Genomic DNA, 25,998 nt, shown 5'->3' with positions numbered 1-25,998 from the left:
TCCATGATATTTTTAACATTCTCCTGTAGAACCGTAATTCAGCTGCTTCTAGTCTCTTTTCCATTGCTGGGGAAATGGTCCAGCATTCACTTCCATAAGTCAGGATAGAATAAATGTAGCACTGCAGTATTCTGTTTTTAGTGTGCATGCTCATCTTTCTGTTTGTTAATATGGTCTTCATTTTTTGGAAAGCTTCTTTCGCCATTGCTATTCTGTATTTGATATCTGTGTCGCACCTGCCATTACTTGTTATTAGGGGCCAAGATATTTGAATTTGTTGACTTGTTTGATGTTTGTATTTCCGATCTTGATCACACATTGTGGGCTATAACGATAGTTATTTGATTATTTGATTTTGAACAGACCACAAGAAATGGCAAGTTCGCATTACAGAAATAAAATGATCCACAGAAGCACAGGAAGGAGGTGATTGCACTGGAGAGGGTGCAGAGGAGATTCACCAGGATGTTGCCTAGATTGGAATGTCACAGTTATAAGGAAGGGTTGGATAAACTGGGGTTGTTTTCCCTAGAACTCAGGAGTCTGAGGGGTGATCTGATACACATACACAAAAGAAGGATTGATAATAATCTTTTAATATTCTGGAACTCTCGAGAGTAAGGTAATAAAGTAAGAGATAGAGGGTCTATCTGAGGGGAAATTTCTTCACATAGAGTCGTTGTAAACTGGAACACACTGCTTGAGGAGGTATTCTCTCAATATTTAAGAAGCACCTTGATAAGAACTTGAATCATCAAGGCATAGAAGGGTGTAGACCTAATGCAGGTAAATAGGATTAGTACAGAAAAGTACAATGGTCAAAATGGACAGGAAGCCAAGAGCTGTACAATTCTATGATTTTGTGCACCTAATATGCTGCTGTGAAATAAAAAAAGCTAACTATAGATAGGGAGTAGTTTGTTTACCTGCACGAGGTTTTACCCACAGTTTTGAATGCACCTTATTTTATACATTGGAACTAATTAGTTTATTTTCAATGCATAAAATTGTTTAATAAAGATTTTCTTATTGGATTTCACTATTCTGCTCACTGAAATTGCCCAATGTCAACCTGTTAAATTTATCAATGTACTATTTTGACATTTTCTAGGATGGATGACATACAACTATGCAAAGAAATAACCCGACTTAAGAAAGAGCTGCAGAAACTGGTCTCAATACCAGGTGAGCATTCGGATCTATCTGAATCTTAAGGAAGTAGAATAATGAGCTAGGTATCACAAATCAAGAACCAGCATCTTCTACAAATAGTTAAAACAGTGATTGAATTCTCTGCTAATCACAGGTATAAACATTGCTTCCACTATATATGAAATATGGATCGATTACATCACTATTATTTTAGTCTCCGTGTTCCAGAAATGGATATAACAAACTACAATGTATATTAATCCAGTCAGTTTCATTGAATTATGCTTAACAAGAAAAGTGATCTACAGAGAGAAATAACATTTCAGATCAAGTCAGCTTTTTCCAGCATCTGCAGTCTCTTGTGTTTCCATTTTGCCACGCACTAATACTGTGTTCACTTGTGATGCACCATACATTAGAGTGAAAGAAGCCAGTTTACCCTGTGGTGTCTCAGAATTGTGCTTCAGTAACTGAAGTAAATCACCTTTTACAAATAACCTATCAGTGTAGGTCTGCAGGGTAAATATGACCGGACAAGAAAATCAGTTCCTTTCAAAAGCCATAAATCACCTCCATATTTTGCAGCTTGCATTCTTTTATCAAAAGAACACTTTTAGGCCCTTCTGAAGGATTAAATAAAAATATTTTTTCACTGTTCTGGAGGTTTACATGTTTTTAATTATGTTTGGGAATAGAATTGTGTTTTTTTAGCATTTTGAGCCTACAGAATCAACTCTGAGCCCTTATGAATCAGATTACCACACTACAGTTGCAAGATAACTATTTATGATGGACCAAAATTGAAGCTGAAATTATTCCCTTTTAATATCTTACGTAACAAGCTTATATAAAATTCCTATTAGAATTCAACAAGCAGATTAAAGCCATTTATATTAGATGGGTTAGTAATTGGTAAAAGAGCTCACGTAAGACTTTAGTTTTTCATCTTAGTAGTTAAATTATATTCAGGATATTTCCAAACACTGTGTCTTAACCACTGGGTTATCTGTTTTTCACATATCACTCCAACCATTTTGTGAGACTGCTTTGCCTCACCTTAATTGAATAATTTTCTGAAGTTCCAGGAACTGAACTTCACCAAGAACCTGCATGCATTTCCAATGTTCCTAACCAACTAGATTGTGTTGAATTTTATTCCATGTACTTCTCAATCTTCTCACATGATTATTAGATTAAAATGTTAACAATTCCACAACTAGCATTAATGAGAAAATGGGTTAGATAGCAAATATTGTATTCCTGTTAAACTGTCAAATGGATGTGGGCAGAATATTAATATATTACTCTTTATGTTGGATTAGTGAGTGTAGTCTTTTCTTCCACTCCCAGCCCCTACCTCATTTGTAAAGCAACAAATTCATGTGGATTTCCAAGGATGCTATCATCCACAAGTTACCGTTCCTCACGTGGTCTCTACTGGTTCATAATTGAACCACCTCTTGCATTCACTAGAGCCAGCAGATAGCACCGTGATCAGAATTGGAGTCCTGGATGACTTTTGATTTCTCACTTCAAGTGTTTCACTTTGTTTGCACTAAATATATCAAGACTGTTCATATTTTTATATTAAGATACAGCTTGGAGCTGCCTTTCCAGTCCTTCGAGCCACGCCCGCCCAGCAATCCCCCAATCTAATCCTCATGGGATAATTTACAATGACCAATTATCCTACCAACCAGTATGTCTTTGGACTGTGGGAGGAAATCACAGCACCCAGAGGAAACCCACGCAGTCACGGGAGTACTTACAAACTCCTCACAGGCAATGGCGGGAATTGAACCCTGGTTGCCTGTACTGTAAAGGGTAGTGCTAATCACTATGTTACCTGTGCACAATGGAAACTACGATGAGTTGTGTCATGGTAGCACCAAAAAGAAAACATACTTGGAAGAAATAATCTGTAGTAAATGGAAGTAACATTTGTGTATCACTACACCTGATGCAGGTTCTTGACCCAAGACATTGACCTACAACTTTTGACTCTACACGTTATTCAGAATTTTAGTATCTGCAGCCTCTTTTGTGTTTGTTTATTTGAACTCCGCTTCTGGAGTTTTGTCTTCATCTCCTGTTCCTGGGATGCTAGTCTTCTCTGACCTTCACGGAAGTAGAACGTAGCCATTCAAGTTGCCACTTCTTATAACTAGTGTTCTTGGAAATTTGCTACATAACCATTAACTAACTACCTTGCCAGTCAGACTGTCTTTTCTTTCCCACCCCCTATATTTTAATTACTGGTATCCTTCTCGTTCTCGTTTCATCCTCCGCCAGGTAACAACAGGATTCCTGAATGGCAAGTTTACCAGTCAGTAAAATATCTGACTCAGGCATTGTTAGTGTTGGACGCCATCAAGTCACTACCGCCTCCTGATGGCACAATGTACAAACTCTCAAATGGCAGCCATCGCCAAATTAACTTAAGATTCTAGTAATTTTCTAGGCTAATCAATCTATGGTTTTTAGGATTTCTTGGTTGTTCTAAAACCAAGAAGTGAAATTATCCCTGAGACTTTGTTACTCTTAACTGGCATTAACATGAAGGACTATAAAAACTAGAACCAAGAGCAGTCCATTCAGACTTTGCCATTCAGTGAGAACATGGCTGATCTACTTCACTGTCACTCTCCTGCACTATTTCCTTGCCCCTTGTTTTTCATTAATTTATTCAATAGTATTTAGTTTCTTGTTTACTATTACATTAATTTTTGTGAGTCTCCATCCCCATATCATTTTTGGATGGCTGATATGTTATCCTCTTCTAATGCTGAAAATTACGTGCCCACAGTTTCCATAACTGTAGCAGCCATCTTGTGCACAGCAAGCTCCCACAAACAGTAGTGTGAATCATCTGCTTCATGTAGGATAAACATTGACCTTTTCACCAAGGATTATTGGCCCGTTGCTCTTTGATATAACTTGCATCTAGCTTCAAGAACAAACAAGACATCAGTTTAGCTTTACATCCAAGACCTGTTCAATACTGCACTATGTAAGTTGACTTTTGTACAAATCTATTAAGTGGGACACATATAGTCAGAAGTGAGGGTGCTCCCCACTAAGTCATCAGGTTTTTTGTCCTTTGTTAATTCATGGGTACTTGTAAATCCATGTCTTACCTCCATTGACACCACAGTTGAGGTAATTGTTGTCAGACTATGGGTCAAATTGAGTAAGTTTGATTCATATGACTCAGATACTGATTGAAAATCATTCTCATTAAAGAGTGTTTCAATACATTTTAGTATAATTACTACTAAAATAACAATTATTATCATTTAACATGTAGATAAGGACAAATCAAATGAGGATAAGCAAAAGGAAGAAGAATTACTGCAGCAGATCCATAAATTGGTGGAAACAAGAGATTTCCTTGTGGATGATGTTGAATTTGAACGACTGAGGTACAGTGACTTCATTTAAACAAGAAATATGTAAGATTTATTTCAAGGGGAATAGAATATAAAAGCAAGGACATAATGCTGAGGCTTTATAAGACGTTAGTCAGGCCGCACTTGGAGTTTCGTCAACTGTTTTGGAACCCGCATCTCAGAGAGAGTGTGTTGTCATCGGAGAGAGTTCAGGGGAGGATTACAGCGATGATTCCGGGAATGAATGAGGTTAACATATGAGGAGGGTTTGGCAGCTTTGGGCCTGTACTCACTGGAGTTTAGAAGAATGCAGGGAGATCTCAATGAAACCCACCAAATGTTGAAAGGACTAGATAAGGTGGATGTAGAGAGGATGTTTCCTACGGTGGAGGTATCCAAAACTAGAAGGCACAGCCTCAAAATTGAGAGATAACCTTATAGAACAGAGGTAAGGAGGGTGATTTTTGGCCAGAGCATGGTGGTGAATCTGTGGAATACTCTGCCACAGATTGCAATGGAGATCAAGTCCGTGGGTATATTTAAAGTGGAAGTTGAGAATTTCTTGATTAGTCAGGGCGTCAACGGATATGGTGTGAAGGCAGGTGTATGGGGTTTAGTGGGACCCAGGATCAGCCATGATGGAATGGTGGAGCAGACTCGATGGGTTAAATAGCTTAATTCTGCTCCTGTGTCTTATGGTCTTATGGTCTAAATATGAGGTGTGAGTTATCAACAATGTTGAATAAATCTATATGTTGTTTTAGTCTGATGATTATTTTGAAACTTAATTGCTTTTTATCATAGAGAAAGAGAAGAAGACAAAGAAATGGCAGATTTCTTGCAGACAAAATTATCAAAGGCCTGTTCTAAAAAATCAAGTAGGTATCTGTTTGTCAATTTGCTGATGATTCCCCCCTCTCCATTTTACATTGCTGAGGCAAACGTAAATAAAGGAATGGACTTCGAGTAATGAAGCAAAAAAATCAAGAGTTTGGGGAATGGGAATAAGTAAGTGTATTTTCCACTCGTTAAAAGGTGGAAATAGAGGGCTATGGGTAACACTGCTTAGATCGAAAATATTAAATATACAAGTCAAATTTCCTGGATCATTACATTGATCTCTATCTAAGAATGCATGACAGTTCATCATAATGCTGCTGCCCAGGGAGGAATTTTGGATTGCAGCAATATACAGAATTATTGCCCTACCATTTTGTGACTTTCTTGTATTTAAATATGCATTTAAAAATATACAATAGGGTCTTTTAAGAGACTCCTGGACAGGTACATGGAGCTTGGAAAAATAGAGGGCTATGGGTAACACTAGGTAATTTCTAAAGTAAGGACATGTTCGGCACAGCTTTGTGAGCTGAAGGGCCTGAATTGTGCTGTAGGTTTTCTATGTTTCTATATGTTTATCCTTCACTGGGCCTTGCACTGAAATTTCTGTTTCTTCACATCTAACGTTCTAGCATCTGAGTGACTCATCTTAAATGGAAATTCTTCAATAATGAAATGTTCTGAAGCAGGGTATATTTAATCTACTCAAAATATAGGAAATAGGTTGAATTTTAAATACACATATTTCACAAAATGTACATGATATGAATTCTACATTTCCTTCTGATTCTTGTGCAGATTTCCACACATTCCTGCTGTTTTTTTTTGCTTCCTGATATGTTACTGAGATTGTCAGATGTAAATCTTGCATATATTAGTAAATTTTAACAGTAACTTAGCAATTGGTCCCACACAGGAATCTCCATGTCAGGTTTTGAGTCTGTTCTAAAAGATAGTTTTGACGTTGAAGGCATAAGAGTGTGCACTGACAGAATTCTAGAGATTAGACGTGGATAAAAATTCTTCACACAAATGTTGGGTGTTGGGAACTGAGGTTTCACCAATGGCCAGAGTAGGATGAGTAAAGGAAGCAATGTGAGATATAGGGATGGAGGAGGTAGCTGAAGTAGCATATGGAAAGACTATGCAGAACTGCCTTTGAAACGTGCTCCGTGGAAGGAAGTCAGTCAGATGATATCAAATATTTAAACTGCGGGGAAGGATGGAAATTGATATGGGAGGCAACCCTTTGCTCTCTTGATGGAAATATTGAATGGCCAAAGGGTATTTATTTCACTCTTCCAGCAGAGCATGAGTTTGTGGTAATTCCCCAGTAGTTATGCTGGGGAACAGCTGCAATGGAAAAAGGTAAGTGCAACAAATTTGCATTTAAAAAATAATTATGCTTTCTTCAATTTTTAAAAAATTTGTTAAAGATTTAAGTAACATACTAATATTTTAAATGGCTAATTATTTAATTTTCAATAGTCATTGAATATTTTTGAATGTACAGTGGAATTTAGAAATATTTATAGCTTTTGAGTGCTTTGACAGCCAGTAAAGCTTTGGGGAGGCTAACATGGCTTTGCTACCTATCAGCGTTTTTCTGCCATTTCAGTGTTTGGAGTTTTCTCTGTCATGCCCACACAATAGTATTTAATCACCCAAGGCCTGACACCTTGCAAGGTCTAACCAATTTAAACCAGGGCCATACTTAACCAAGAAGTCAATATTGATGGATCTAGAAAAAGCAACTCTGTGGTTAGTGTGGATTCCAGCAGTGAATATAAGAGAGTTAAGCTGGCAGCAAGTTATGACCCAATGTTTTCACACAGCTGATACATTGTTAAACATTTATATTGCCCCTTAAGAGTGTAGGAGTTTTTTCAAAATTGATTCAAGTCATCAAATGAGAATCAGAATCAGAATTGGTTTTAATATCATCAGCATATGTTGTGAAATTTATTGTATGCGGCAGCAGTACCTTGCAATACATAATAAAAAACAATGAATTATAATGTGTGTATAGTAAGCTAAATATGTTAAATTAAATAAGTAGTGCAATAAAGTAGTGAGGTAGTGTTCATGGCTTCAATGCCCATTCAGAAATTGGATGGCAGAGGGGAAGAAGCTGTTCCTGAATCATTGAGTGTGTACCTTCAGGCTCTTGTACCTCCTTCCTGATGGTAGCAATGAGAGGAGAGCATGTCCCAGATGGTGAGGGTCCTTAATGATGGATGCCACCTTTCTGAGGCATCATTCCTTGAAGATGTTCTGAATACTGGGGAGGCTAGTGCCCATGATGGAGCAGAATGAGTTCACAACACTCTGCGGCTTATTTCGATCCTGTGTAGTGCCCCCCACCTCCCTACCAGATGTTGATACAGCCAATTAGAATATTCTCCACAATGCATCTGTACAAATTGGTGATTGTCTTTGGTGACGTACCAAATAAATAATACCAAATTTAATATGAAGTTACACATTGCATGCATTACTGTTAATGTGGCTGGATGATTAAAATTAAGATTCATTGCATAATTTGGCCCAGTGGTCAGACCAACTCATTCATTACTGTTGTGCATTAAATCTATCAGTTAGATAAGTTTGATAGGCCACATTAGTTTGTTTTCCTCCCAGCAAAAAAAAAGATAATCTTACATTATTCACTTCAGCATCACTCTTAAGAGTCATTCTTTACCTTTTATGTGAGCCGTCTTTAATTACATAACTCCCAGTGTGCTCCTGGCAATCACACCCATGCTCACTCGCCTGTTACCTGGCTGCACAGAAACTCCAGCGTTCAGCCGTATACAAATGAGTTTCATGTTAAATCAAGCCAGCACAATTTTGTTGTATTTTAATTAGTTCATTTACAGGATTTTGGCAGTAGTGCCAAATGTGGCACTTGTTGTCCCTCACCAATTGTGCTATTTCATAATGCTAATGATTAGAAACCAGGAGGTCTTGGACCCAGTGAGACTGAACAAGCTGCAGTTCTGACAAAGTCTCTCTGACTTGAATAAAAAAACCAGAAAATACTGGAAACACTCAGCAGGTCAGGTGGTGTCTGTGGAAGGAGAAACAGTTATTATTCAGATATGAAAATGTTTTACTCTCTTTCTAAGTTCGGTAGAAGATTCTCAGATGTGACACAGAAACTGTTTCTTTCTCTACAGATGCTGCCTGACCTGTTGACTGTATGCATCACTTTTTAGTTTTCCAAGTCAGATCACTGGATTACTTGTAGGAGAGTTGAAGCTGATAGCCTTTCATTCCTTTTTAGCCTCATCTTTTATGGGTAATAAATCACAGATTTGGAAGGTGTTCAATTAGGTCAATGGTGCACAGACAGGCCCCTTGCACTGGCCGTGAAGGGAATGAGATAACACAGGCCCTTGTCAGGTTACAACAGGGTTCAGAATCAGTATCAGGTTTACGGTCAGGGACATATTCTATGTGATTTGTTGGTTTGTGGTAGTGGGACAGTGCAATGTACATTCGGCCCTCCTTATCCGCGGGTTCCACATGCGCGAATTCAACCAACCGTGGATCGGGATAGCCCGGAAGTTCTCTCTCCAGCACTCGTTGTTTGAGCATTTTTTCTTGTCATTATTCCCTAAGCAATACAGTATAACAACTATTTACATAGCATTTACATTATATTAGGCATTATAAGTAATCTAGAGATGATTTAAAGTATACGGGAGGATATGCGTAAGTTGTATGCAAATACTACGCCATTTTATATAATGGGCTTGAGCATCTGTGTTTTTGGTATCAGCAGGGGGGCCTGGAACCAATTCTCCACGAGTAAGGAGGGCCGTCTGTATAAAAAAAAATACTTTAAGCTTTTTTTTAGATTTTTTTAGATTATGAGGACACGCAGTCCTCTTTTATTGTCATTTAATAATACATGTATTAAGAAATGATACAATGTTTCTCCAGAATGATATCACAGAAACACATGACAAACCGACTGAAAAACTGACAAAAACCACATAATTGTAACATATAGTTACAACAGTGCAAAGCAATACCGTGATTTGATAAGAACAGACCATCAGCACAGTAAAAAGCCTCAAAGTCACTCGAAAGTCCCATCATCTCACGCAGACGGTGAACCTCCAGCGCCACAAACTTGCCGATGCAGCATCCTGGAAGCATCCGACCACAGTCCGACTCCGAGTCCGTCCGAAAACTCCGAGCCTCCGACCAGCTCTCCAACACCGAGCACCATCTCTGCCAAGTGCTTCGACCCTGCCCCAGCCACCGAGCAACAAGCAAAGCTGAGGATTTGCGGCCTTCCCCTCTGGAGATTCTCGATCGCACAGTAGCTGCGGCAGTGAAACAGGCATTTCAGAAGTTTCTCCAGGTGTTCCTCTGTGCTTCTCACAGCTGTCTCCATCAAATCAGGATTGTGCACGGCCCCTAGTTACACACACGATATCATTTGGAACGGCTGCGCGCGCTGCATCGCGCCGCCATCTTCTCCTCCCTCCTAAAATAATAAATCATACAGAAGTGGAGTAGTAAGGTAGTGTTCACGACTTCGTGAACCATTCAGAAATCTGATGGTGGAGGGGAAGAAGCTGTTCCTAAAATACTGAGGATGGGTCTTTAGGCTCCTGTACCTCCTCCCCGGTGGTAGCAATGAGAAGAGCATGTATTCTTGATGGTGAGGGTCCTTAATGATGGATTCTTGAGGCACCAGCTTCTGAAAATATACTCAGTGGTGGGGAGATTGTGCCATGATGCAGCTGGCTGAATCTGCAACACTGCAGCCTCTTTCTATCCTGTGCGTTGAAGCCCTCATACCAGTCAGTGATCCAGCCAGTCCCAGTGGTACATCTGTAGAAACTTGCTAACAGTCTTTGGTGACATATCAAATCTCCTCAAACTCCTAATAGTTGCTGGCATGCCTTCTTCGTGATTGCATCGTAAGAACATAAGAAATAGGAGCAGGAGTAGGCCATCTGGCCCATTCAATAAGATCATGGCTGATCTGGCCACGGACTCATCTCCACCAACCTGCCTTTTCCCCATAACCTTTAATTCCTCTACTATGCAAAAATCTATCCAACCTTGTCTCAAATATAGTTACTGAGGTAGCTTCCACTGCTTCATTGGGCAGAAAATGTGAAATCTAGATGCCCAGCAATATATTTATGTTTGTAAATAAAAACAGGTCAACCAAGGGTGCTGTGTAGTTAAGTTCAAGTTCAAAGTTCAAAGTAAATTTATTATCAAAGTACATATATGTCACCATATACAACCCTGAGATTTCATTTTCTTGCAGGCATGCTCGATAAATCCATAATAGGACAACAATCATAATAGAATCAGTGAAAGGCCACACCAACTTGGGCATTTGACTGGTGTGAAAAAGACAACAAATTGTGCAAACACAAAAAGAAAGAGACAATAACAATAAATATATATTGATAACATGAGATGAAGAGTCCTTGAAAGTGAGTCCATAGGTTGTGGGAACTTTTCAGTGATGGGACGAGTGAATTTATCCACCTTGGTTCAAGAGCCTGATGGTTGAAGGGTAATAACTCTTCCTGAAACTGGTGTTGTGAGTCCTGAGGCTTCTGTACCTTCTTCCTGAAGGCAACAGTGAGAAGAGAGCATGCTGGGTGGTGGGACTCTCAGATGAATGCTGCTTCCCTGCAACAGTGCTCAATGTAGATGTGCTCGCTAGTTGGGAGTGCTTTACCCATGATTGACTGGGTTTTATCCATTTTGTTTTGGTAGGGTTCGAGGGTATTGGTGTTTCCATACCAAACTGTGATGCAGCCAGTCAATATACACTCTACCCTCAATCTATAAAAGTTTATCAAAGTTTTAGATATCATGCCAAATTTTTGCAAACTGCTAAGAAAGTAGAGTTGCTGCCGTGCTTTCTCTATAATTGCACTTACATGCTAGGGCCAGGACAGGTCCTCTGAAATTATAACACCAAGGAATTTAAAGTTGCTGACCCTCTCCACCCTTGATCTGGGTGGACTGGCCCATGGACCTACAGTTTCCTCCTCCTGAAGTCAATAATCAGCTCCTTGGTCTTGCTGATATTGAGTAAGAGGGTATTGTTGTGGTACCACTCAGCCAGATTTTCAGTCTTCCTCCTCTATACTGATATGTCACCATCTTTGATTCAGCATGTGACAATGGTGTCATCAGCAAGCTTAAATATGATGTTGGTGCTGTTCCGAGCACGCAGTCATAAGTGTGAAGTGATTAGAGCAGCCTTGTGGTACACCTGTGCTGATGGAGATCGTGGAGGAGATGTTGTTGTCAATCTAAACTGACTGTGCTCTGCAGTGGGGAATTCGAGGATCTAATTTCACCAAGAGCCTTCGAGGCCAAGGTCTTGGAGCTTTATGATTAGATCTGAGGCGATGATGGTATAGAATGCTAAGCTGCAGTTGATAAAGAGCATCCTGATATATACATTTTTGTTGTCCAGATGTTCCAGGGTTGAGTGAAGAGATAATGAGATGGCATCTACTGTGGACCTATTACTCCAGTAGGCAAACTGCAGCAGACCCAAGTCATTTCTCAGGCAGAACTTGATATGTTTCATCACCAAGCTCTCAAAACACTTCATCACTGTGGATGTAAGTGCTGGTCAATAGTCTTTGAGGCAGGTTACCAAGTGTTTCTTAGGCACTGGCATATTTGAAGTCTGCTTGAAGCGGGTGGGTACCTCAGACTGCCGAAGCGAGAGGTGAAAGAACACTTCAGATGATCAGCACATATCTTTAATATTCGGCCGGGTACCCCATCTGGGCCGGATGTTTTCCATGGGTCGACTCTCCTGAAGGATGCTCGTACGTTGGCTTCAGTGACTGAAATCACAATATCATTGGGGGCTGTGGAAGTTCCTTTTAAGGGCAGAAGAGCTTCAGAAAAGCAGATAAATCACTTAATTTGTACTTTATAATTCCCAGATGTTATCGCAGGGACAGCAAAATTGATTGTTCCATTCCTTTCACCAAAAATCTAAAATACTTAACTTGATGTTACCAATTTCTTGGAGTTTACAAACTAGGAATTAATAAGAAAAACATAAATGTGAAATGCCGTATACACTCTGCTTAGATTGGGCAATTAATACTTCTGGACTAATAAGTTGCTTTGTTTTGTGTTGCAGCTGTCTGATTAATCTGTTCGTTTGTGAAAATTCTGCCTTGGATATTGTACTTCAGTTGCAATTGCTCCTAATCACCATTCCTAGTCAAACTGTCAGATGTATAGAAATGTTCCTTCAAGAATCTGCTTGGCCATTGTAGATTAACATTCTGAAACATCCTCCACGTTTTAAAGATAGTAAAGTTTAATTTGTCTGTCACACCCCCACAAAGCAACTGCCTATAAGTTAATGGTTGGGAATTATCCTGAAGCTAAAAGAAGTCATTTAATTTGCTGTTGCGGTTAAGTCATCAAGAATATCATATGCAAAAATTCTCCTACCCTTTAACAGTGCTGTCTTTTATCTTCATTACTCTTGCCTTTTGATGAGCTCTGCTTCAGGAGAGTTGTGATGTGTGTAAGTTAGCACTTGCTCTTGCCATGTCTATTATTTGGCCAGTGTGCGTTGCCACCTTACTGTGCCTCCAACTCTTACATAGGCCAGGCTGCAGTTGTATGTACTGAGGGACACACTGTAGCTCAGTGTGGCCTGCTCTAAGGCTCTGTGGGGAAGGGGCAGAGTACAGGATCCTTCCATGACCACACATGGGTGGGAATGCCACTGAAACAATGATAAGGATATATCACCTCATGCTGGCAATAGCCCTATTTTTTGTATTTTTCTTCCCCTCTCTTTGAAATTTACACTGTGTATTGTACTGACCAGGAATGTAAAGTTCTTTTGCACTATTTCTTCTGTTTATACTGTATATATCTATCATGAATTATCTTTGCAGTATAGGTAAATTAATGGTCTTTGGCACTTCCGTTAGTATTATGTCTTCATTAAATGCCTCTCGTTGTCTTGCTACATTATTTTGAACTTCTGTGATTAGCAGCTTTTTATTAAGAATGACAATCTAGTTTTCTTCACAGAACTGCTCATTATCCTTGTTTTGGGGTTTTGCTGGTCTAGGATGCACAAGTAGAGTCTGATCGAGATGAATGATTTTTTAAGCAGTGCTCTCTGCCTCTTAGTCTATGACATATCAGGCCAAATTGAATAGAATCTACCAGGTTTGTATCCACTTCACTACTAGTGGCGTATAAAACTGACCTAAGAGCAACTCTTAATTCAAAGATTCAAAGTACATTTATTATCAAATATGTATACAGAATACGAGTCTGAGATTGGTCGTCCTGCAGGCAGGTATGAAACACAAAGGCAACACAGAACCCGTTCAGGAGAACGCCAAGCACCCAATGCGTGAGAAAATGACAAGTTGCACAAACAGCAAAAAGCAGGTGAACAACACAGAGAATACCAAACATCAAACCAGGTGTCCAGTGGTATTTAGTTCAGTTCACTTCACTGCCAAGCTGCTAGCCCACGGCATGCTGTATGCAGAGTCATTCTTCGCTGAAGTGCCGCTGTCTTTATCGATCGCCCCAATGAAACCATTTACAACCAGCAAAAATAAAGAGTAGCTGGAATCTAGAAATACATGCACCATGAACCTCAAATGAGTCCACAGCCTCACCGATCAATCCTTGCAACATGAAACCCCAAGGGTCCCGCACTTACCTCAGACAGCATCTAGCGAGGGAGAGAGGAAGACTGGTCAAATGCAGGCAGACGGCGCCAAGTGCCCACCCATCTCCTGCTCTCGTCCTTGTTGACTTCAACCTAGCTCCCAGTGACCCAAACAGAGAGAAGCAATGGAGATGATGTTGGGCTGATGCACTCGACGACTCGATCAGAGAGAGGCAATGGAGTTGATCATGGACTCACATACTCAACAACTCGTTCGGAGAGAGGCAATGGAGTCGATCATGGTCTCTCACACACTGAACGACATGATCGGAGAGAGGCAATGGAGTCGATCATGGGCTCAAACACTCAACGACTCGTTCGGAGAGAGGCAATGGAGTCGATCATGGTCTCACTCATTCGATGACTCGATCAGAGAGAGGCAATGGAGTCGATCATGGGCTCACACACTCAACTGGATCAGAGAGAGGCAATGGAGTCGATCATGGGCTCACACACTCGACTCGATCGGAGAGAGGCAATGGAGTCGATCATGGGCTCACACACTCGACTTGATGAGAGAAAGGCAATGGAGTTGATCATTGTCTCACACACTTGACGACTCGATCAGGGAGAAGCAATGGAGTCGATCATGGGGTCATGCACTCGACACGATCGGAGAGAAGCAATGGAGTCCATGGTCTCACGCACTCAATGACTTGATCGGAGAGAGGCAATAGAGTCGATCATGGTCTCACGCACTCGACTCGATCAGAGAGAGGCAATGGAGTCGGTCATGGGTTCACGCACTCAACGACTCGATTGAAGAGAAGCAATGGAGTCGATCATGGGGTTACACACTCGACTCGATCGGAGAGAAGTAATGGAGTCAATCATGGTCTCACACACTCAACGACTCGATCAGAGAGAGGCAATGGAGTCGATCATGGTCTCACACACTTGATGACTCAATCAGAGAGAGGCAATGGAGCCGATCATGGACTCACACACTCGACGACTCGTTCGGAGAGAGGCAATGGAGTCAATCATGGGGTTACACACTCAACTCGATCGGAGAGAGGCAATGGAGTCGATCATGGTCTCACACACTTGATGACTCAATCAGAGAGAGGCAATGGAGCCGATCATGGACTCACACACTCGACGACTCGTTCGGAGAGAGGCAATGGAGTCGATCATGGACTCACACACTCGACGACTCGATTGGAGAGAAGCAATGGAGTCGATCATGGGATTACACACTGGACGACTCGATCAGAGAGAGGCAATGGAGTTGATAATGGACTCCCGCCCCGTCTGTAGGCTGCCACGCCTCTAGGCTGCACATTTCACTCAGAATCTCACCGAACTCCCTTGGAGACAGCAAAGTGCCAGATCACTCAATTGGCACAAAAAAACACTCCATCAAATTGTAAATCACAGGTTCCAATCACATGCAGCTTAGTAGTAGAGTCATACTTGAAGGAAAAGGAAGTAAAAGAAGTAGCTTTGTGAACTGTATGCAAGATGCCGCTGTTATTCACTGGTGCCATCTTGCCACTCCCTGAGCCATCAGTCTCAAAGTTGCACAGTTGAACCCAATACATCATGAAGTAAAAAACTGATAATTTTATCTATTCACTCTGATATCAGTCTGTAGCTATTTCTGATTTGTACATTTCATGCTGGTCGTTCCATGGAATTCGTTATGTATTATTTGTAGAAATAGTTTACCAATGTACAGCATGCATAGTTTACCCCAGGTATGGGACATTTCTTCCAAGCTGCTCATATTCCTATCTTACAACAACATGGTAGTGTTCTCCTCTTTCTTCCTTTTTTCTTATGTTTCGCCATAAGTCTATTCTTCTGTCTATTTACCATTCAGCGTTTCTCAGCCTGTCTTTGTGTAGTCCTGCTTCCTCATTTGAGAAGGATCATGTCTGCTGTTCAGTATTGTTAATCAGACGTGGTCCAAAATGTAATGGTTTCATCAACCAACATTTCTGATCTCATGTCTCAATGCTTGTCTTCAGTCTATCTACTAGATACCATGGATATCCAGCAAATTAAATTATGAAACAAAGTGATTTATTCATTAAAAGAACTAAAAAGTTAAAACATTTTTACTTACTTTTTTCTAGAGAGGCAGACAAATTACAGGCATGTTCTGCCAGTAGCTTTTGAAAATGTTGCTAACCACATTTATGTAGCAGTGCACACACCCATAAAGTGAAACTTCAGAGCTGGACATTTCAATTTTCTTCAAAGATCCTGGCCGACAAGTGGGTGTCTTGGTTGCTAGCCAGTTTTGTTAGGCAGTGAAGATGAGCTTAATTTTAAAGATTAAATTTATTTGTCAAGTGTATATCAAAACATTGAAACATACAGTGAAATGTGTCTTTTACGCCATTGGCCAACATAGTCCGAGGATTGTGCTGATGTAGCCCGCAAGTGTTGCCATGTTCCAGTGCTAACATAGTATGCCCACAGCTTTACTAACGCTAACTGTAGGTCTCTGCAATGTGTGAGGGAACCAGGGGAAACCCATGTGGTCGGAGGAAAAGCACACAAACTCCTTACAAACAATGGTGGGAATTGAAGCCCGATTGGTGATTGCACTAGCTGCTACACTGCTACACTAACGTGCTGCCTGCTAGCTGCGTGGTTAGCTGACGCAGAGTCTTGATCCAGAGTGCCAGCAGCTCCTTTCCTTCCCTCTCCACTGAGACTCCAGCATTTGCATTATTGTGTCTCCTTGGGCGTACACTAATCTTCCAGTATGTGATCGCGACCTACTGCAACTTCTCAAATGGCAGGAGGAGAAGATGGCGGCACGACACAGCATGCGTAGCCTTTCCGGTGAAATGATATTGTATTGTTAAATAGGGGACGTGCACAATTCTGATTTGATGGAGACAGCCGTGAGAGCATGGGGGAACATCTCGAGGAACTTCTGAAATGCCCAGTTTGCTGCCGCTGCTACTGTGCGATCGAGAATCTCCGGAGGGAAAGCCTCAAACTCCTTGGCTTTGCCTGCTGCTGGCAGCCGGGGCTGGGGTCGAAGCGTTCGGCAGAGATGGTGCTTGGTGCTCGGTGTCGAAGAGCTGGTCGGAGCTCGAAGTTTTTGGACGACTCAGAGTGGGACTGTGGTCGGGTATGGCAGGGAGAGTTTTCTTCCTTCTCCCATCTGCGTGAGATGTGGGACTTTCGAGAGACTTTGAACTTTTTACCGTGCTAAATGGCCTGTTCTTCATCAAGTTACGGTATTGCTTGCACTGTTGTAACTATTATGTTATAATTATGTGGTTTTTGTCAGTTTTTCAGTCTTGGTCTGTCCTGTGTTTCTGTGATATCACACCAGAGGAATATTTTATCATTTCTTAATGCATGCATTACTAAATGACAATAAAAGAGGACTGCGTGTCTTCATAATCTAATCTAATCTAAATGTCTCTTCATACCTGCACTCTTGATAATGTTCTAGTGAGCCCAGAATCACATTTCCAAATGTTATACTCTCTTTATAGTGAAGAGACTAAAACTGTATATTCTCTGAAAAGCACGACCTTTTGAAGTACAAAGGACCTTCTCTTGGTTGTGTAGAGTTCATATGCGGCATCACAATTGGATCACAGTGAAGCTATACACAGTTACAGAAAAGCATCTGTTTTGTGAAGCCAGTTTTCTGTTTGGCTCTCCACAACCTGTGTATACGGTATGATCTTTGCAGCTCGTCAGGAACTGCACTGCCAAGCCTACTGTTCAGGAGCTGACAAAGAGAGGGTGGCGGCTACTGCAAAGAAAAAGATGGATGCAGACAGTGATGAGGAGGCTGAAGTTAATTCACTCCTGCCGTGTGTTGTTTGCCTGCCTCTGTAAAGTGGAGCAGGTTATATGGTTTTGTACACATAGAGAAACACTTTGCAAAAGAGAATTTACTGATAGAAGCTACTAAATAGAAATTGCTAACAATCTGGCTGGCATTTTAAAACACCAGCTTCACTAAATTGTTCATTTTACCTGCACTTCTTAAATGATCACAGTGCTTTGGTTTTGCTTTTGGTTTTAAAGTTTTCACATTATCTTAACAAATTTGTTATTTCTACACATGAAACTTATTTCTCAGCTTGGACAACCATCTCTTTGGAATAAATATAATCTATTGACACTGGTAATAATTGATTTTCCTCTTCACTTATTCCTCTCCTGTAGTACAATGCTCCAAATTTGACAGTAATTTGCATGTAGTTAGCACCTTGTATTGGAAGAGCAGTTTATAGGAGAGATGATTTGCCAAAAAATAGATTAAAGTCCTAAAGAACGTGGGAGTAATAGCAATGTTGGAAGGCAGGACCAACAAGAAATTGAAAATTATTTCAAAGCTCTGTTTGTAGTACTTCTGTATGCTTTCAGATTTATCCAAGATAGTGAGGAGAATGCTTTTCTTTCAGACTTTACACCTGATCTGAGAGACGTTTTCCCTCCACTTGGCATGAGCTTCTGTGCTTGCTTTGGCCATCAGAACATGGAGGTCCCATCATCAATTCCCACATACCCTGATGATCCTGTGGTCTTGTTCCCTGAAGCTAATGTGCAGGCTGCCTTCAGGAGGCTGAATTCATGGAAAGCATCTGGACTGGGTGGCACGTGGCCAAGTGGTTAAGGCGTCGGTCGGTCTAGTGATCTGAAGGTCACTAGTTCAAGCCTCAGCTGAGGTGTTGTGTCCTTGAGCAGGGCACTTAACCACACATTGCTCTGCGACGACACCAGTGCCAAGCTGTATCAGTCCTAGTGCCCTTCCCATGGACAACATCGGTGGCGTGGAAAGGGGAGACTTGCAGCATGGGCAACTGCTGGTCTTCCATACAACCTTGCCCAGGCCTGCGCCCAGGACACCTTCCAAGGCGCAAATCCATGGTCTCACGAGACTAACGGATGCCTATCAATATCCATCTATCTGGACTGGACAGGGTACTTGGCCACTTACTAAAAATCTGTGCTGACCAACTGGCTGGTGTGTTCAGAGAGATCTTTTAACCTCCCGCTTCAGCAGTGTGTGATACCCACCTGCTTCAAGCAGGTTTCAATCATACCAGTCAAGAAGACTGTGCCTCAAAGACTGTCACCCAGTTGCACTTCCAATCCACAGTGATGAAGTGTTTTGAGAGGCTGGTGATGAAACATATCAGCTCCTGCCTGAGAGGTGACTTGGATCCGCTCCAATTTGCCTACTGAAGCAACAGATCCTCAGCAGATGCCATCTCAATATTGGAACATTTGGACAGCAAAGATGCATACATCAGGATGCATTTTATTGACTACAGCTCAGCATTCAGTAACATCATGCCCTCAAAACTAATCAATAAGCTCTAAGACCTTGGCCTCAATATACATCCTTGTGCAATTGGATCCCAGATTTCCTTACTTGACTTCATGAGAGGGAAACCAGAGGTCCGTGAGCCAGAACTCATCTGAGGATCGGGGTGGAGAGTGTTAGCAACTTTAAATTTCTGGGTGTTACTATTTCAGAAGACCTGTCCTGGACCTAGCACATAAGTGCAATAGTGAAGAAAGCACGGCAGTGCCTTTACTTCCTTTAGAGTCTGCAGAAAATCGCCATGACATCGAAAACATTGACAAACTTTGATAGATGTGTAGTGGAGATGTATATTGACTGGTTATATCATGGCCTAGTATGGAAACACCAAAGCCTTTGAACAGAAAATCCTACAAAAAGTAATGGATGCAGCCCGTGTGTGTGAGAAAAAGAATGCTGGATCTTCAGTTCCCAAGACTCAAGGCTTTAGAAAGTTCACTATACTTCTTCCACTCTCTGTTTTAAGGAACTAATTAAAACCTATCACTCTAAACTTTTGCTTACTTTTCCCAACATCTCCTTGTGTGATGCATATCAGATTTAGGTTGCTGACATTGTGTGAAGCACTCTGTTCTTCACAAGATTAAATATGAACTGTTTTAGAGCAAGTTTTTTTGTCTTAATATCCAGTGCTTTGAAATTACACAGGTAATCACATTATTTTACTCCAGTATTTTCATCCATACTCTCCACTGGCATTTACAGAGATAACTAGTTATTACAATTATAAGCATTTTGTTAATGAATCTGCTGCATAAAAACTAAAACTTGAATCTAAAGATAGAAATCTACTAAGGATGGTTAAGTACATATTTTTGTAAATAACTGTTAGGTAACATTATCTTAAAGCATATGTTAGTACAGCAAAAATGCACGTGTTAGAAATGGTAAAAAAAGATGAATTGTTAACCCTCAATGAACAAAACATGTTAGAATTAACCTATAGGTTATGACGTTCCAGTTGACAAAATAGAACAGGCAAGGAAAATTATTTTGTCACGGATTATTTGAAACTGAAGGAGATTTACTTCAAGAACTCCTGTAAGAGATTTTAATATTTTGCTCCTATTAGTCTGGTGCATCAGCCAGACACCTGGAACCTGATGTGCATGGACAACAAACACAAAATGCTGGAGGAACTCAGAAAGTCACACAGTATCTATGGAGAGGAATAAACAATTGGCAGATGAAGGGTTGCAGCTTGAATCACTGAACAGGTATTCCTCTTTGTAGATGCTGCCTGACCTGAGTTCGTTCAGCATTTTGTGTATGTTGCTGTGGATTTCCAGTATCTGCAGAATCTCATGTGTTTCTGATGTGCAAGAATTTTCATAATATTTTGCAACCCATCTAATCTGACTTTATCGCCTTCAAAGGGTTAACAATGTAGGGTGGATGAGGAATGAGGAAATTCTTCAAACCAGTGAACATAGATTTAATTGGCACCTTCTCCAGTTATTCTGAATGCAATTCATTGACGCCTGTACGGAGGAGGAAATATTAGATCAAATCAATATGAATGCTGCAGATAATCAAAAATCTTGTTGTCTCATCACAGATGTTGCAAAGGAAAGAAAAATGACATCCAGAGCACAGCAGACAACTAAACCTTTCATGGCGAAGACTGGGCTGACTCTGCTCAAAGAATGCTGTGGATTCACCTGCTCCATCATGTAAAAGTCAAAGATTTTAAAACCTGAATGTTTTGCAGGAATCACCACAGAAGTATGGATGGGATTATAAATATTTCACTATTGCATCATCCCAAATTGATAATTGTGTAAAACCAGTTGATATTCATACTTGGCAAAGTGATGTATTTATTGGACTGGCAGCCACTAACCAAGATGCTGCAGGAGTCCATTCAGCTCTTCGAGCTATTTGACTATTCAATAAGATAATGGCTGATGTAAATCTTATCTCCAGTAATCTTCCCTTCAATCGTTTCTTTTGAAGCTCTTAAAAGCAGTCTGCGAATCTTAGTTGTGACACTAATTGACCCAATATCCACAACACTTCAGATTTTCACTGCAAACTGCATGAAAAGTGCTTTCTGATCTCACTCCTGAATGTAATGACTCTAAGTTCCTCACTGGAAGAAACTGTCCGTGCTTCACTGAAGCCTTTTTATCATGTCAAACACCTTGGTTAGATTACCCTCTGCTTTCTAAATGCAAGACTACTGGCCACACTTAAGGCACACATTATCCTCACATTTTAACTCTTTAAACTCTGGTGTCATTCTGGCAAATCTCTTTTATAGATTCTGCTCAAAACAGACCATTGTATCCTGATGTGATCTGACCATTGCAATAAAGATCAGCGTTGCATATGTCCTTGTAACTTCTTAGTCGTTTTGCACTAGCTTTCAATGACTTGTCTGAACAGAGAACCAAATCCCTTTGTTCTTCAACAGTTACAAGTTATTCTTTATTGCAAAATTATTATTTTACCTGGGAAAATGATGTCAAATTTCCCTTCCTCCCTGATCCACCTGGGCCCCGTCACTCGGTGTCTTTCCCCTCCACCACCGTCTCTCACAGGTTCCCCTCCCCACCTCTTATCCTTTATCCCATACTCTACCATCCTCTCTTCCCAGCCCTTTGTCATGTCTGCCTATCCCCTCCCAGCTTCCAATGTCATTCCCACTAATCTCCTTCCCTCATCTGCTTATCATCCCCTTACCTGGATCCACCTATCACCTGCTAGCATTTGTTCCACCCCTTCCCTCCATTTTTTTATACTGACTATCTAACTTCTATCCTTCCAGTCCAGTTGAAGGGTCTTGAGCTGAAACCTTCACTGTCCATTTCCCTCCATAAATCCTGCCTGTCCCACTAAGTTCCTCCAATGTCTATCTGTTATATCAGCTTTCCTTGCATTGATCCATCTTCCGTAGAAGTCATATAATCTGTTAGTGTCCTTTTACAACACTCTTCTTGCATGGAAAGCCCACGGTGCCTCCTACCCTTGGGTCTTCAGCAAACTCGGATATATAGCTTTGTAATGCCTTTGACAAATCTGATCAAGTTGAGCACCTGGTACTTATGCCAGATCAACTGTCACAGCGGATTAGATGCCAGTTATGCTTTATTTATTACATACCACAAACTCTGTCAGAAGAAGAGAGGGCTGGCAGTCCTGGACAGCAGCAAATGTAAGCTGTAGGAAATCAGTATAAAGCCTCTCTCCTTTCAGATTACAATGCACCTTTTCAATCCTAAAGCTGATCAAAGAGTATAATTTCTTCATTGGTGTCTCACTGGCAAAGCCTCAAAGTGAACACCACCAGCAGATTACAACTGGATTAAAGTGATGAAAGTTCCAGTAAAATAATCATTTTCTTTAATTTATTCCATTCAGCCTGCATTGCTGAGGTTTATATCCCAGTACTAAATGAAATTTTGTGTCATTTGCTCTTTGACAAGGTGGTGATCTTTCTTCTGAATGGACTTCTTTGAGCCTGATTGAGTATCTTTATTCATTCATGAGTTGCATACAGAGGAAGTTTATTTTTCCATATACTTGAAGAGCCCCTTGTGACTACATGTGATTTTAACCCAACATTTGTTCAAATGTTAAATGGTAAAATAATTTGTCAACTCTGCTATTGATCCAATATGTGTTCCCCATATCACTAACTCAGAAAATCAGAATCCGGTTTATTTTCACTGACATAAGTTGTGAAATTTGTTGCTCTGTGGCAGCAGTACTGTGCAATTATAAGTAGTCAGGCACTTTCATTTCTTTTAAAGTAAGATGTACCCCAAAGATAAAGAAACTCTAGTCATTTTTCTGAATATTACCAGTTTCCTGAATTTTCTTCATACAGCCGAACAGACCAAGAACTATATTAAAATAAGATTCCAGTCAGTGTTCCTACTTCTTCATCTTGATCCAGTATTTGTTAGATTTAACCTATCCACTTTGGTTATTCCACCCAATGAGAAAATAAAATATTTTCTTAATATACAATTGCAAAAATAATATGTAATACAAGTGACGACTGATGATGGCAGTTATCTGTTAGGATATATTATTTATCTAATACATACAGTGGATTCCGGTCAATTGGGACACATTGGGACCGGTACATTTTGGCCAAATTAAGTGGGCTGCCCCAATTAGCCGAAGTTTCATGGAAATTGTTAAAAAGGTATAAAAAAAAGGCAAATTGATTAACAAATTATGCATTTATAATAAATTAGATACAGAACAAATTAGAACACTACCAATAGTACAACAGTACTATCAAACTATGTATTAGTTCTGAATAGTTATCAACAGAGGAATTCATCCAATATGCACATTGAACAAAATCAGAACAGACACCTAGTGCATATAATGAACTGCCTTTGTGCAATGCTATTGACGATTGCATCCTCCAAATCTTCCTTTTCATTATAACATTCAAAATGATACTCGATACTTTCAAATTGTTCATAGTTCTTAACTTGTTGAAGTAGTAAAATCATTTAATTTTTATTCTGGCTGTTTCTGGCATTTCTAAGCCTGAATACTTGAAGCCGCAATAAGCAGAACAGTTCTAAATTGTCTTACTGCATATTTTTCGCTAACTATCAGTGACAAAAATCACTACTTTTTGAACACAAATGCACTCAACTGATGCTATTTAAAATTTTTACTCTAAGTACGGTGTAGCGGCTACAGGCCACAGAAGAGCACACGACTGACACTAGTTAGAACTTGTTCGGCAGCAATCTCCTGCCCCAATTAAGCAACCTAGTGTCCCAAGTAAAGGAAGGGAATCCTGACTAAATGCTGCCTGTTTATTCATTTCTATAGATGTTGCCTGACCTGCTAAGTTTCTCCAGCATTTTGTGCGTGTTGCTTTGGAATTCCAGCATCTACAAACTTTCTTGTGTTCATAATTTTCTCAATTAGTTTTTGTTCTTGAAGAGTTGTCCTAAATAACTGGCTGCCCTGAGTAATTGATGGAGCAATTAACTGTAATCTACTGTTTTGGTATTGGTTATTATCATCACATGTACCAGGATACAGTGAAAGGCTTGTCTTGTGATCTGTCATTAAGATTGAATCATTACGCAGTGCCTTGAGCTAGAATAAAGTAAAACAATAACAATGCAGAATGAAGTGTAAAAAGCTACTAAAAAAAGTGTAGTGCAGGAAACGATAAAGTGCAAGATGATAATGAAGTAGATTGTGAGGCTAAGAATCCATCTTGTTGTACAGGAAATCCATTCAAGAGACTGATAGCTTGACGCAATCTACCTCATTTGTTTCTTATATGCATGTGGTTTTGAGAGACGAAAATGCACCCTGTGCACCATGATAAATCAGTGACAATACTGACTCATAGTTTTATAGGATGGAGTGATAGGATAGTATACAGTCCATTGAGTCTGTCTGTAATAACCAAATAACCTACCAATGAGCACATTCTTTGGGATGTTGGAAGAAACCAGGGCAGCTGGGGAAATCCATGCAATCACATGGTGAAAATTTAATCTCCATACAGATATCCAGGATTTCACCCAGATTGATGGAAAAAATATCATCCTTAATTTGGTCCAGAAATACATTTTATTTATGTAGTAACCAATTACAAAAAACAATTCCAATTGTCGAACATCAGAAAATCTGCAGAATCTGGAAATGCAAGCAACACACACAAAATGAGATTGTTGAACAAGTTAGGTCTTTATTCTTTGGAGCGTAGAAGGTTGAGAGGGGACTTGATAGAGGTGTTTAAAATTATGAGGGGGATTGATAGAGTTGACGTGGATAGGCTTTTTCCATTGAGAGTGGGGGAGATTCAAACAAGAGGACATGAGTTGAGAGTTAAAGGGCAAAAGTTTAGGGGTAACATGAGGGGGAACTTCTTTACTCAGAGAGTGGTGGCTGTGTGGAATGAGCTTCCAGCAGAAGTGGCTGAGGCAGGTTCGATGTTGTCGTTTAAAGTTAAATTGGATATATATATATGGACAGGAAGGGAATGGAGGGTTATGGACCGAGTGCAGGTCGGTGGGACTAGGTGAGAGCAGGAGTTCGGCACAGACTAGAATGACCGAGCTGGCTTGTTTCCATGCTGTAATTGTTATATGGTTATATGGTTAATTTCAAAGGAAAATTTGGAGCTTGTGTTACCAAATAGTGCAAGGTTATCCCCTATAAAAAATATATATTGAAGTCAATAACAAAGGCAAAGTAGAGTTTATTATCATATGCACAGGTGCAATGAAAAATTTACTTGCAACATCATCACTGACACATAGCATCATGTAATTAGCACTCACAATATTGATGGCCCGTGAGCAATACTTGGAAACTTCATGTCTAACCAAGAGATCCATGTTGGTTAACTATTTTTAATGGTAAATTATTTTATGCAAATAATAAACTTACCACCATAGGTGATCACTGAGTGATTCAGTTAATGGTAATATATTAATAAGTTGTTGAACTTATTAATCCACATGCTTGTGCGCCAACGTGAATCTCAAATGATATTAAATATTTGATCATATGACTCAACCTAAATATAATCCCACCTCCTCCTCACCTCAAACCCCTGCCTCAAACTCACC

At 40.2% G+C, this 25,998-nt stretch overlaps 1 protein-coding gene across 1 annotated transcript in view; it reads left to right on the top strand.

Moving 5' to 3' along the window:
• Positions 1-22,919, top strand: part of LOC140187165 (bMERB domain-containing protein 1-like) — a 74,782-nt gene extending 51,863 nt beyond the window's left edge. Inside the window, exons 3-6 of the mRNA XM_072242179.1 lie at positions 1,112-1,185; positions 4,460-4,574; positions 5,346-5,419; positions 20,988-22,919. Coding sequence (XP_072098280.1) covers positions 1,112-1,185; positions 4,460-4,574; positions 5,346-5,419; positions 20,988-21,106 — 382 coding nt within the window. The 3' untranslated portion in view covers positions 21,107-22,919. The remainder of the gene's footprint in view (positions 1-1,111; positions 1,186-4,459; positions 4,575-5,345; positions 5,420-20,987) is intronic.
• The last annotated feature ends 3,079 nt before the right edge of the window (positions 22,920-25,998 follow it).

The sequence above is a fragment of the Mobula birostris genome, chromosome 24, assembly GCF_030028105.1.
Source record: "Mobula birostris isolate sMobBir1 chromosome 24, sMobBir1.hap1, whole genome shotgun sequence".
Lineage (NCBI taxonomy): Eukaryota > Metazoa > Chordata > Chondrichthyes > Myliobatiformes > Myliobatidae > Mobula > Mobula birostris.
Note: the sequence above shows the minus strand (reverse complement) of the source record. Positions and strands in the feature narration are given on the sequence as shown.